General features: G+C 37.4%; 1 protein-coding gene across 1 annotated transcript; it reads left to right on the top strand.

Annotated features, from left to right (window-relative positions):
* Positions 1–6011: 6011 nt before the first annotated feature.
* On the top strand, positions 6012–13371 carry LOC104903599 (protein argonaute 5). Its single transcript, XM_010691665.4, has 22 exons — positions 6012–6798; positions 8332–8528; positions 8631–8783; positions 8881–9011; positions 9138–9247; positions 9330–9433; positions 9758–9890; positions 9970–10086; positions 10204–10314; positions 10391–10462; positions 10542–10661; positions 10767–10908; positions 10983–11104; positions 11197–11334; positions 11427–11569; positions 11650–11712; positions 11795–11858; positions 12061–12187; positions 12291–12364; positions 12492–12586; positions 12687–12718; positions 12839–13371. The coding sequence occupies exons 1-22, from the start codon at positions 6310–6312 to the stop codon at positions 13015–13017; spliced, it is 2916 nt and encodes a 971-aa protein (XP_010689967.2). The 5' UTR covers positions 6012–6309; the 3' UTR covers positions 13018–13371.
* Positions 13372–14114: the final 743 nt, after the last annotated feature.

The raw sequence follows: 14114 nt of genomic DNA, 5'->3' as shown, positions 1-14114 counted from the left end.
GAATTGATCTGATAAGAGCTGAACTGATTGGATCTAAACTGAACTGAATTTCCTTTATTCAGTCCAAAAGAACAGAGCCTAACTTTATTCCCTTAGAAGGCGTTTGGTTCATGAAGGGGAAAGAGAAAGGATTTAAGAAAGAGAAACAAGGAGAAAGGAAAAGAAAACCCTTTGATTAAGAATGTTGTTTGGTTGATAAATCATCTTACTCCTCCTACTATTTTCCCCTCTCTCTCAAGGCTCAAGTACCACCATTCCCACCACCCTCTCACTGCCACCCATCAACACCAACTTGTCACTGCTGCCCTTCACCGGCGCCCTTCATTGCCGCATCTCACCGACGCCACCTCACCAACTCCACCTCACCGGTCCTCCCCCTTCCTTCTTTTCCTTCTTTACCACCATTAAAAGCCACATTTGAGTTTTAAAGGTGAAATTCGACCATAAAAAATTTGACAATCTAAAGCCAAAATCAAGCATTAGAGTTGGGTTTTTTAGTTGGGTTGGGTTTTTTTTTTTTTGGATGGATTTGGACGTGGTGGTTGAGTCGGCCATGAGTTGGTGGTTTTAACCATGGGTTGACGGTTTTTTGTGCATGGGTTAGTTGTTTCGACCATAGGTTGGTGGTTTTGACGCATGAGGTGGTGGTTTCGGTGGTTGATGGTAATTTTAGGGGTTGGTGTGGTGGTTTCGGTGGCGATCGTGGTGGTTTCGGTGGCAATAATGGTGGTTGGGGTGGTGGTTTAGTTGTTAAGGTGGTGGGTTCGGTGGTTGATGTGGTGGTTGTGTGGCTGGGTTGGTGGTTGGAGTAGTGGTCAATGATTGGTCAAGGCCATCATGGGGTAGAAGAAAGAAAGGGTAAGTGAAACTTTCACTAGTAGAATAAATGCTATTTGCTGCGGTGATACTGCTGCGGTTTTACCTATACGCAGCAATATTACACGCAAAAAGAAAAGAAAAAATAGAAAATAACAATATTGCTGCGGTTTCCGCCCAAAACCGCAGCAATATTGTTCAACGGATGCATTTTGAAAAAAATGTGGGGCTTGGAGAGACTAATATTGCTGCGGTTTTGGGCGGGAAACCGCTGCAATATAATAAAAAATATTTTAAAAATATATTGCTGCGGTTTCCCGCCCAAAACCGCAACAATATTGTTTGCTTAAAAAAAAAAGAGACGCGGCCCTAGGGTTTATTTGTCTTCCTTCACAACTCCTCCCAGCCGTCTCTCTCCTCACTCTCTCTCATTTGTCTTCCTTCACAACTTCTCCCAGCCGTCTCTCTCCTCACTCTCTCTCATTTCCTCCGTCATATCTGACATCTCTCCTCTTCTTTGTCGTTCGTCGTGCTTCAACAATCTGACTTCTCTCCTCTTCTTTGTCGTTCGTCGTTCTTCATCGTCATATCTGGTTTGTTCTTTTCGTTCGTCGTGCTTCTTCAACCGTTCGTTCGTCAGTCTTATCAACGGACAAACGCCTGCTGCGGCGGTCCTACTTCGCATAACGAAGCAACGAAGAGCAGATTTGAAGGGTACGCATAAGGAAGCAACGAAGCGACAATTCGGTTCCGGTTCCGGTGTTGTTGGCGAGCGACGATCCGGTGTTGTTGATGAATCGTAGGCGAGCGACAATCCGGTGTTGTTGATGAATCATTGGCGAGAGAAGAGCAAAGCCATGAATCGTTTTTGATTTTTTTCAATCGTTCTCAACCAGATTTCGTTCGAAAACCAGATTCGGTGTACTTCGAGCCTGAACCTTTTTTTTGGATTTTTTTTTTCTTTTTTTTCGTTTCCAGATCTGTGATTTTTTTATTTTTAGGATTTTATTTATATTTTTGTTGTTTTTTATATGGTTTTAGATTTTTTCGTTATTTTAGAGATCAGTTTCTTATTTTTTTTTATTTAGTTTTTTTAATTAGTCTAAGTTGTAATAGTTGCTTATTTTTGTTTTTACTTTTTGATTTTTGTATTATGTATGTAATTAGTTTTTTTTAGTTTTATATATTAATGAAATTCATGTTATTTCATCTTCATTTTGTATGTGAATTGGTTGGATTGTGGATGGGTTAGTGGTATGGTTTTAATCTTTCAAATTTAATTGCAAAATTTCAAAAAAAAAAAAAAATTTTTTTTGCCTGTACCAGTACCTATTGCTGCGGTTCTGGGCCAGAAACCGCAGCAATATTACTTTTTTATAATAAAAAAAGTAATATTGTTGCGGTTCTGGGCCAGAAACCGCAGCAATATTACCTTTTTGGGCCACCTTATTTCACCACAATTCCTTATATTGCTGCGGTTTGGTCATTAAAACCGCAGCAATATTACGTAATATTGCTGCGGTTTAAAACCGCAGCAATATTATTAATACCTATTGCTGCGCCCTTAATTGCTGCGCGCCCTATTCCGCAGCAATAGGGCACTTTTTCACCGCAGCAAGTAGCCTTTTTTCTACTAGTGTTTGGGGGAGGGTGGGGAATGAAAGTAGAGGATTTTGGGGGAAAGGAGAGGGGTAAAAGGAACGGTTTTTTCACCAGGTACCCTGTGGTTTTTCAAAATTCATGGGGTACCCCTAGTTTTAAAAAAATGCACCAGGTACCCTTATTGTTTCAAACAAATGTACGAAATGCCCTTAATGACTAACGGTGTTAAGTTTTCGTTAGTCATTAACCCTAATTAACCCTTTAATCCTAATTAACCATCTAACCCTAACCCTTGAACCCTAATCCTAACCTCCTAACATCTCACCCCTACCTTAACCATCCAACCACCCCCTCCCCCACCCTTCCCCCCACCACCCCATCGAATTCCCCCTCCCCACCCCCACCACCCCCGTCGTATTTCCAACAGTGACCCACCACCGCCCCTGGTTGCTCCACTCCTGCCGCCAAATCGAAGCCCCTAAATCAACCCATCACCGTCGAACTGGGCTAGAAAATACCACCTCCTTCTTCTTCATTTCTTTTTCTCTCTCCTTCTTCTTCTCTCTCCTTCTTCTTTATCGATTTTTTTTTTTCAAAAACAAATTTCGTAAATGATTTCGAAAATGGTTTCGAAAATGGTTTTCGAAATTGATTTCAAAATTGGTTTCGAAAATGGTTTTCGCAAAAGGTTTTCGAAAATAGTTTCGAAAATGGTTTTCGCAAAAGGTTTTCGAAAATAGTTTCGAAAATGGTTTTCGCAAAAGGTTTTCGAAAATAGTTTCGAAAATGGTTTTCGAAAATGTTTTCGAAAATCCTTTTCGAAAATGATTTCGAAAATCCTTTTCGAAAATGGTTTTTGAAATTGATTTCGAAAATGATTTTTGAAAATGATTTCGAAAACCATTTTGATTTTCGAAATCAGTTCTAGAGGGGGGTGGGGGTGGGGGAAATCGACGAAAAGCGACGACAGTGGGGGAGGGGATGGGGCTGCGAGGGATGGGGGAGGGTGGCTACCGCAGGGGTGGGGGAGGGGATGGGGTGCTGCAGGGGGTGGGGGGAAGGACGGCTGCTGCGAGGGGTGGGTAAAGGAGGGGATGGGTGTTGCAGGTGGTGGTGAGTAGGTGGGGTAGGGGAGGGGTGATGGGTTCTAAGTTAGGGTTTAATTAGGATTTAATTAGGGTTAATTAGGATTTAATTAGGGTTTAATTAGGGTTAGAGGGGTGAGTTAGGGTTAATGACTAACGGAAACTTAACACCGTTAGTCATTAAGGGCATTTCGTACATTTGTTTGAAACAATAAGGGTACCTGGTGCATTTTTTTAAAACTAGGGGTACCCCATGAATTTTGAAAAACCACAGGGGTACCTAGTGAAAAAACCGTAAAAGGAATGATTAATTTGTCTTAACAAACAGCAAGTAAGAGAATCAAGCTAGTTGATTTTCTTACCCTTTCCGAAAAAAACCCAAACCAAACGTCCCCTTATATAATAGAGATTTCTTTCCTTTACTACTTCATTTTCGTCATTTCTTAACCTCAAAGAATCATCATTCATAAACCTCCATCAAGTTGTCAACGTCGTTTGATGTGGACGTGGTAGTAAACTGCCGTTAATACAGCATAACTGCATAAGGTCCATAACACAAGCTTCGGGTCTTCTACAAACAGACCTTTATGCTTTATGCTTATCTCACTGCAAACCTTTATGCTTATCTCACTACAAACTCCGTCATTTGCTGATGTGTGTCACTGATAATTGGTAGGGCAGCAGGGGTATTCCGTATTTGTTTACCTTGAGAAAATCAAAGTATCATCTACTTTATATGAGTTGTGACCATTAATTTTGGTTTTTCTTGAGAATATCAAAGATCAAAGGAATCATTGCCTTACCCATCGTAATTAAAGCCGCCCTTCCCTTAATCCTTTGTCCAAAGGAAATCCCAAGTAACTGAAGCGACAATATTGAAATTTGAAAGCTACAACTAACAAATGCCTATTTGTATTCAAGGATTTTCCCCATCTATGATTTTTTTTTTTTTTTTTATTCTAAATTTCTAACCCATCTATGATCTATCATAGATGGGTAGCATTATTAAAAAAATGTTAAAGCTTAAACATAATTTGTTTTTTCGGTAACAAATATTACTATACTTGTGAATTTTTTTATCAAATGAAGGGGGTTGCTATTCTACACATATTTAAAATTTATCTTGCTTAATCGAATTTTATATGTGAGAACTGGACTTACTTTTTTTTTTTTTTTTTGAACTAATCTTATTTATTTGTTGAATTTAACTTATAGTTTATAAACATTACTTAATTTATTAGTGAAAGTGATTTTTTTTCTCAAACTAATTTTAATAAGTTAACAGACTTAAAAGTAAAAGCTAGCAACTATCTAGATTCTAGAGAGTGTATGGAGATTTTTTTTTCCGGCGTAATATGAAGAAGATATCATCATTGGTCTATCATAAAATATGTGCATTGAACTAAAATTTATATTTTACAAAATGTAAAATAACTACTTAGAAAATGAACAATCACAATCGTTGATAAATTTTTTTCAAAAATTATTAAAAGAGACGGTATTTTAATATAAAAGTATACATAGTCACTAAATATATTAAATTAATAAAGAAATTAAATTAGTTATTATTGGGCTAATTTTCTTTTTGATATTGGACTTACTATTGCCTAATTTTAATTTTAAATTAGAGGGTGACAAACTCAATTTTCTTTTATTTAAATATATATATATATTTTATTTGTAAGAAGAACGGGCCCGGACCCGCTCGAGTCTTAATGGGCCAGACACTTGAGAGTAAGGGGGAAGAGTAAAGGGAATCCCTACCCTCAAAGTGCCTCTAGTGAGGATTGAACCCCAACCTTAAAGTTGAAAGGGTGCTCTCCTTACCACCAAATCAACTATTACTTGGTAAATGTGTTGAAGTCAGGCTCGAATCACTGACCTTATGTAAAGATTCCCAAGTAATTCACCATTTGATCTAACATTTAGATACAAAAAGAAACAAAGGAAATGAAAGGCAGAATATGGACAATAGGAAGGAAAGAGGAAGATAAGGAATATGAAAAGGAAGGTAAGAAACTTTTTTTTTCGCCTTTTAAAATACGTAATCCACCTTTGTAAAATGATTTTCAAAATCAAATAAATTTCTCTTTGAAAATAGTTTTGGCTATAGTTCTTCTTTTAAAACAATATGCAAGGAAGGAAAAAGGAATCTAATAGAGATTCATTCAAAGAATAAACAATAATAGAAAAGAGGCTATATGTGTGAAAGTTTCCAACAATACAAATACAAATATTCAAAATGATTTTGTAGAAGAGAAGAAATTTGAAAAATTAAGATATTTTTCTTTTAAAGGGTTTAAGATAAAATTAAATTTAAAATTTAAATTTTAAACACATTTCTTCTTAAGAGTAATCTCCGCCAAATATTTTCAAGGAAGAAGCAAACGATATTTTTTCTCAAAATCCTATCTTTTTCTTCGAGAGAAATAAATAAAAGAAAATTATTAAACCGTTAAAAATGAGACACAAGAAAAAAAAAAAAAACTTCCTGAGTACTCTACTAGAGAGACTAGACGAAGAAAACTTGCATTTATGCTCCCACTACTCTAACCCAGTAACACTAACATTAACACTAGTAGTGATTTGTGAACGTCTATTTTACATTCCTATAAAAGCAACAACTCCCCCCTAAAAAAAATCCATTACTCTCACACTCTTTTTCTCTCTCCTCGCTTTCTCCCCATCTTCCCTGCTTTTTCGCTTCAATTTCCTCCCTCATTCTTTCTCTCTCCTCTCACTTTAACTTCCATTGTTAAACCTTCACTCCCACACTTTCCACTTCTCGTCACATCTAACATTACCGATGTCGTACCGCGGTGGTAGCAGCGGCGGTGGTCGCGGAGGTTACGACTCCGGCGGAAGAGGACGTGGCGGTTACTCCGGCGAAACAGGCGGAAGAGGTCGCGGCGGAGATTACGGCGGAAGAGGCGGTGGTGGTCGCGGTGATTTTGGTGGTGGTCGTGGTGGTGGTGGTGGACGCGGTGATTATGGCGGTGGTCGTGGTGGTGGTGGACGCGGTGATTTTGGAGGAAGAGGTGGTGGTCGTGGTGGTGGAGGAGGAAGAGGTCCAAATGTAGGAATTATGACGAAACAAACATGGATTAATGCTGCTGGGGATAATAGTGGTGGTGATGTGAGTAAAAAGATGGAAGGACTTGCTATAACTTCTTCGTCTTCTAAATCCGTAATGCCTCCTAAGAGACCTGGTTTTGGAACAACTGGTGTTAAAACTGTTGTTAGAGCCAATCACTTCCTTGTTCAACTTGCTGAACGCGATTTTCATCATTATGATGTAAGCCTTATTTTTCATTTCTTTTTTTATTCCACAGATGATGATGTATGTGTTTTTGTTATTGTTTCGTTGTTTTTATGTGATTTTTAAGCAAAATAGTTTTATTGTTATTCATTGGATGATGTATGGTTTTTGTTTGACCGATTGCGACATTCTTCTTTGTTTCATTGTTTTTTCATGATTTTTTTTAAAAAAATACAAGTGTTAGTTTTTGCTATGGTTAGATAGTAGATACAGATCTTCATCAGTATGAATATATGATGATTCCCTTCTTTACCTTCCCTTAATCTGTACTCGTATGATCGTATCTGCTTTGTTCATTCCGATTTTTTGTTTTTGATGGTAGATATATCACCATTTTGTTACCCGGGTTTATAAAAGTGGTGAGAGTTTTTTCATTGTTAGTGACGGAAACCGTCACGTGTACGGTTATCTGGTGTGCTGCGTTTGAAATACATGAAATGGTTTTTATTTATTTTTTTGGATATTTTGGTTTTGAGGGAGTTTTTTGAATTTTTTTCTTTAATATGTTTTTTTTTTTGCTTTGAAAATGGATAGATCTATTAACCACCATTTTAGTATGTTTTTTTTTGCTTTGAAAATGGATAGATCTATTAACCACCATTTTTGAGAACATTAAAATGAGTTTAAACTGTAAGAATGTTGTTAGTGGATCTTTTGATGCTTAAATATTAAAAAAAGTGGTAGGACGTGTTTTTGTTTTGTTTAAATGGAGAAAATAGGAATGTTCTTTTGTTGGAACTTGTCTGATATAATTTTTGTGGGTTTTCCAATATGACATTAATTACGTATAAGATTTACGGAGTAATATTTTTTATTTACCAATTTGATGACATTTTGTGGTTCATGTAGAAATTATGCAGTAATAGATGTGTAGATTAAGACTTTATGAAGTGTTTATGCAGCTTTGTGCAAAAAGATCTGTAAAAAGATCTGTGTGTTGAGATTTGCATATTTTCGTGTCGTCCCTCGTAGAAATATATGTTGTTTTTGAAATTGTGCTAACAGTAATGTTTTATTTGGTATCTTTTTTTATATCTAATCCTCAACATGGAGTGTGTGTACTTTTTTTTCTTAACTCGAGGCGATCCTTTGGGTTGAGTATTATTGTAAAATGAGAGGAGCTAGCTGAGAAATAGGAGGTGAATAAATTTTAATTGTCTGGAAGAAATGGAGGAAATATGATGTATGTTTCTTTTGCTGTTTAACTTGCTAAACTGCGAAGTCTTATGGATTACAGTTTCATTTGTGTACCCAAGCTATTAGTTTAGAGCTTCATGATCCCAAGTTTTGAAAATTAATTCATTGTCTCATTGCTGTTATAAGACACCATCAATAGTTTTACTTCCGGATTTGAGTTTGCTGTGTCAAAAACCTGGACTTTAGAGGATTTAGATTGCAAAAATAGAAACACTAAAATATAGGCTTATGGAATATTTAGTGGTTGCTATTATGTCCTTCAAGGGCCTCAATGTAAGGGACATACTGATGATGTGTTCTTTCTGGGAACAGGTTGCAATTACTCCCGAAATTACTAGTAAGAATTTCAGCCGAGAGATACTGAACAAGTTAGTCCAGGATCACAAGGCATTCTTGGGGAAACGGATTCCGGCATATGATGGCAAGAAGAGCCTCTATACTGCAGGTCCTTTGCCGTTCACATCAAAGGAATTTGTTGTTGACATTGTACGAGAAAGAAGAGGCGAGAGGTAAAAAATGCTCCTATCTCTTTGAAATTTTAAAATTCCATCTCAGTGGAAATATCAATGTTCTGACAATTTTAAATGGCTGGATTTATGTATGATTGTCAGGGAGGTTCAGAAATTCCAGGTAGCCATCAAATTTGCTGCTAAGGTTGATATTCATCATTTGCAAGAGTATCTTTCTGGTCGGGTATCTGAGTCTGCACAAGATGTCATCCAAGTGCTTGATGTTGTGCTACGTGCAGCTAAGCCTCTCCAGGAGTAATCATTTTTTCCCAATGCTTCATGTGTATAACTTTGTGCTGTTGGTTTGTCTTGCTGAGATGCTTGGATTTCACATTTTGTATGTACTATGTAGCTATGTTATGATTGGGAGATCATTCTTCTCTGTTTCGCTTGGTACGGGGCGCCTTGCTGATGGTGTAGAATTCTGGAGGGGTTACTATCAGAGCATTCGGCCGACTCAGATGGGCCTGTCTTTGAATATAGGTATACTCCTGCCCTTTCATTTTCCCTTTCTGTTAACCCCTTGTCATTGACTCATTGTTGGTCTCTCCTGCATTTATTGTATTCATATGCTGTGTCAATTTGATTTATTTAGTATTGTAATTGTAGATGCATCTGCTCGGCCATTTTATGAGCCGTTAATGGTTCATGAGTATGTTCAGGAGTACTTGAATTTGAGAGACCTCGCCCGGCCTCTTTCTGATGCCCAACGTGTGAAGGTACTTGTCATGTGCTCTGTGATGAATAAAATTTTCATATACATGATATGTGAAGGTACTTGACTTTGTGCAATTGTTTCAGGTCAAGAGGGTGTTGAAAGGTATCACTGTGGAAACAAGTCATCTGAGCTACAAAAAATGCTACAAAGTCATTGGTCTGTCAAATGAACCAGCAAACCAGCTGAAGTATGTTTCCAATAACACCTTTTTGGCTTGTTTTCCTTGATCTGCACTTAATATCATGCTTTGCTTATCCCCCCCCCCCCCCTTCCCCTCCATCACAATTGGTCTTGCCTTTATTGAGGTGGAGGTTCAACCAGAAATTCGAATTTGTCTTAGGTACTGTTTTGGGGATTTTATGAAGTGGTTGTGATTTTTTCATGCGAAGTCTCAAACAATATTTGCAATCATATGTCTCTCCATGCATTATTCTGCCTTTAAGAACTTATATGCAAGTACTAAATTAGATAGCAGTATAGTTTCTAAGAGTAATCTCTATTGGGAATACAGGTTTACACAAGACAATGTAGAGCTGTCCGTTGCCCAATATTTCAAAGACAAGTATAGTATCCCGCTTCGATATCCTTCTTTACCGTGCATCCAAATTGGGCAGCCCAAGCGGGCTACCTATCTCCCTATGGAGGTCTTGTTTTTCATACCTGCACATTTTCTTTCTGTTTTATGCTGTATGGTACTAGGCATTAATGTATTTCTCAATACAGGTCTGCTTGATTGCTCATGGACAGAAGTATCTTAAGAAGTTGAATGATAGGCAGGTGACTGCTCTTCTTAAGGCAACCTGCCAACGACCCCATGAAAGGGAAAATAATATTAAGAAGGTAAAACTTCTCTGAGTTTTTTTGTGTTACTGTCCTCAAAAATGGTCGTTGTTTTAATTCTATTATAGCATTTAATTTAATAACTCAAGACTCTTTTCTTTGCTACCCTTTCTGAAGATGGTGAAGGACAATAGGTACTCTGAAAGTCAGATGGTCAAGCAGGAGTTTGGAATGAATATTTCTGAAGCGTGTACAACTATTGATGCTCGAGTGTTGCCTCCACCAATGGTATATTTTTTTTTATCACAACTGTCTCTTGCGTATCCAGTTGTGAAGCTAACATGCTGTCACTTGTTCTATGAAGCTCAAGTATCATGATAGTGGGAAGGACCGAGAAGTTGCTCCTGGGGTGGGCCAGTGGAATATGATCGATAAGGTAAGTATTTTGACTGTTGTTCTCTTCATCCTATTTGCTGAAGTCGTGAAAGTTCTCACTTTTCAATTTGGATTTGTAGAAAATGTATACTGGTGCTACTGTGAATCGTTGGGCATGCCTGAATTTCTCAAGCCTGGATCCAGGTTTAGTGCAATATTTCTGCCAGGATCTGGTTGCCATGTGCGCTAGCAAGGGAATGGTTTGTTTTCTTGCCTCTGAAGTTCTACGTTCTTTTTTTGCTTCTGTACTTGACTACTTGATGTCAAATGTTTTTCTTGTTGATTTTCCATTTCATTTCTGCCAGACCTTCTGTCAGAGCCCATGTATCCCTATACGCTCAGCACATCCCACCCAGATTGAGAAAACTCTCACAGAAGTATTTTCCAAGGCCCAAAATAAGTTAGACCTGCTGATCATAGTCTTGCCAGATGCTACTGGATCTTATGGTATGTGGCCATGGGTATTGTCTAGATTTAATGGTTGTTGATTGATAGTAACTCTGATTGGCGTGGGCTTGTAGGAACAATCAAAAGAATATGTGAAACTGAGTTGGGGATAGTCTCCCAGTGTTGCCAACCTAAGCAGGCTGCAAAGAACAGCAAGCAATACCTGGAGAACGTTGCATTAAAAATCAATGTGAAGGTAAATTACGGCAGTTGTGAATATTATCTATCCAGTACTCTAATTACCCATTCATGCATTCATTTATGGTCCTCTATGCTTAAAATGTCTAGGCTGGGGGAAGAAATACTGTTTTAATTGATGCCATTCAGAGAAATATTCCTCTCTTGACTGATCGTCCTACAATCATTTTTGGTGCTGATGTTACACATGCTCCGCCTGGGGAGGATTCTAGTGCCTCAATTGCAGCGGTATGTTCATCTGCGTGGTTAATGTCTTTGGTACTCGTCTTCCATGTGCTTATTAATGCAGTAGTTATACAAGAGTGTTGCTGTTTGAACAGGTGGTTGCTTCCATGGACTGGCCAGAAGTGACAAAGTACAAGGGGCTAGTTTGTGCGCAGGGTCATAGAGAAGAAATTATCCAGGATCTGTACAAAATTGTTGATGATCCACAGAGGGGAAAAGTACATAGTGGGATGATCAGGTACTTAAGTTATGAAGTTTGTCTCTTAGGTCTTCGATATCCGAGCTGGAAGTCTTTTGACTGGTCTTTTCTGCTTGTAGAGAACTGCTGATATCTTTCTTGAAATCAACTGGACAGAAACCACACAGGATCATCTTCTACAGGTATAGATTTTTGCTTAATTTGAGTGTTAATCTCCTTGTAAATTTTTTTTTGGCCTCCTTGACTATGTTTTTCGTTTGGTAGGGATGGAGTTAGTGAAGGACAATTCTCTCAAGTTCTGCTGCATGAGATGGTTGCTATACGGAAGGTATAATTTTATCTTGTAGGTAATGAGGCTAGAGATTACTTCAATGTTTGTGAGCTGTTGTTAGCAGCAGCAGATTATATTGGAGCGATGTCATTTTTCTGATTGAAAATATTATATTCATATTAAATGGTTTTGTGTATTATACTGGATTTTTTGATTGGTTAATCTTTCTCATCTTACCTTTTTTTTTTTATTCATGAAGGCCTGCGAATCCTTGGAAGTGGGTTATGCACCACGTATTACATTTGTGGTCGTGCAAAAGCGACATCACACCCGTCTTTTTGCAGCTGATCAAAGTATGACCGACAGAAGCGGCAACATCTTGCCAGGTTTATTTCTTGAAATTTTCCATTTTTAATTTAAATTGTATGTAATTTAGGCTAATTTGCCTGAGACCTTTGTTATAATTGTTTTGCTTGTATCATGTCACAGGTACGGTAGTTGACACAAAAATTTGCCATCCATCAGAGTTTGATTTCTATCTATGCAGTCATGCGGGGATACAGGTATGCTGTTTTGGTTGGTGTTGAGTTCTTTAATTTGCATGTGTTTAGCTGGCCATGTCTGTTAATTTCACATACCAGCAACCCAAACTCGTACTAGTTACTGAGACATTGTGAATGACTTATGTAGGGGACGAGCCGGCCCACTCATTATCATGTCCTATATGACGATAACAACTTCACAGCAGATCTACTGCAGCTGCTGACAAATAGCTTGTGTTACACGTAAATATTCTCGCTTGTACTTGGTTTTGTATGTCTGTAATCTTAGACGATGTATGATTTTTCGTTTATTGAACTGGGATGTTTGGCTTCTTTTAATCAGGTATGCTAGGTGCACGCGCTCAGTATCTGTTGGTAAGTTTCGTTCAAGTAGTGTCCTTTTTAAGAATCTTTTTGTGAAGAAGTGTCTGGCAATTTTTTACTTGCCATATTTCTGTTGAGAGACTAACGTAAGGTTTTAAATTTGATTGCCAGTCCCTCCAGCTTACTATGCGCACCTTGCAGCATTCCGTGCTCGTTATTATGTTGAAAGCATGCCAATGTCCGATAGTGGATCAACTGGAGTAAAAGATATGACCAAGGACAGTATTGCGAAGGTTGCTTCTCTTCCCCAGATCAAGGAGAATGTGAAGCAGGTCATGTTTTACTGCTAATCGCATCATCCAAAGACCCGAGTTAACTCCTAATGTCCTAATTAAATTTTTGGGGGATTATGAAGTTTGAGTTCTGAGTTTGTTTTTGAACTTATGTGTTAGGGATCTGATTTTGGTGGTTTTGCCTGGCAATGGAAAAAATTCACACTTTTGTATATACGAGCTCTTTCACTGTTTGTGATGCTCATAGGTCGTGAAGGCTAAAAAATGGGTAGTTAAATATGTTAAACATTATACCTATAGAAGTTATCTTTAGTCTTTCCACTATATCTGCATATTCTGAGGGGTCCTACTTTCAGTTGTTTATTCACATTGTTAAGGTTTTTAATGTGAAAGGAAATATCTGTTTTTCCATTGTTCTTCGTATCATGTGTACGTTGTGTGATTCTGTAGTCCCTACTTGCTTGTCTCTTCTTCACTTTGGAATCTTCTCTCGTTTTTTCTGTTATCTTTTTTTATTTTCATTTCTTTCTTTCTATTTACGTAAGTATTAGGAGTTAAAGAGTCATGTAAGGACTAGAACTTTAATATAAGTTGTCATGAAAGATTTGAGTTTTTAAAAGTTATCATTAAGGATCTCAACACGTTTTTAAGGTCAAGTTTTTGACTTAATAAATACTACCAAAAATGGAAGAAAGAAGAAATATTTTTTCTTTAAAATAAAAAAAACCACTTTTATGTTATATTAGTACTCTTGTTTTTTTTAATTGTTATATTTTTCTTAAATAGTTGATTTTTATAATTGCTATTTTTTCGTTAATTGAGGTACTTGGTACCACTATAAAGTAATACTTTTATATTTGTTTTTCTCTTTTTTCACCCAAAAGTATTATTTTTTAATTTTTTTACATTAAATGGGTTAAAAAGTACACATAAAAAAACTTGAAAGTGACATTGCATAAATTATTGTCCGTACAACAATGTAGTAATTGAAAAATGGAGGGAGTAAGTAAAGTGAAGGCAACTAGTTGGACTTGAATCGGATTATGCAAATCCGATTCCAACTTTACAAGAGTCGGATTTTAAATTTGACTTCGACATTCGACCTAGAAAATTTGAGTTCGATCCTGACTTAAAATCCTAACATCCGACTCTGA

The sequence above is a fragment of the Beta vulgaris genome, chromosome 9 (assembly GCF_026745355.1).
Source record: "Beta vulgaris subsp. vulgaris cultivar EL10 chromosome 9, EL10.2, whole genome shotgun sequence".
In the NCBI taxonomy this organism is placed as follows: Eukaryota; Viridiplantae; Streptophyta; class Magnoliopsida; order Caryophyllales; family Amaranthaceae; genus Beta; species Beta vulgaris.
The sequence above is the reverse complement of the archived record's forward strand: the minus strand, read 5'-3'. Positions and strand labels throughout refer to the sequence as shown.

What these genes read in the sequence shown, in the direction of transcription:
- LOC104903599 (XM_010691665.4), top strand. Translation starts at nt 6,310, where the DNA reads ATGTCGTACCGCGGTGGTAGCAGCGGCGGTGGTCGCGGAGGTTACGAC. An exon ending in CGAGAAAGAAGAGGCGAGAG is followed by an intron (nt 8,529 to 8,630) that starts GTAAAAAATGCT and finishes TATGATTGTCAG; the next exon opens with GGAGGTTCAGAAATTCCAGG. An exon ending in CTAGTGCCTCAATTGCAGCG is followed by an intron (nt 11,335 to 11,426) that starts GTATGTTCATCT and finishes CTGTTTGAACAG; the next exon opens with GTGGTTGCTTCCATGGACTG.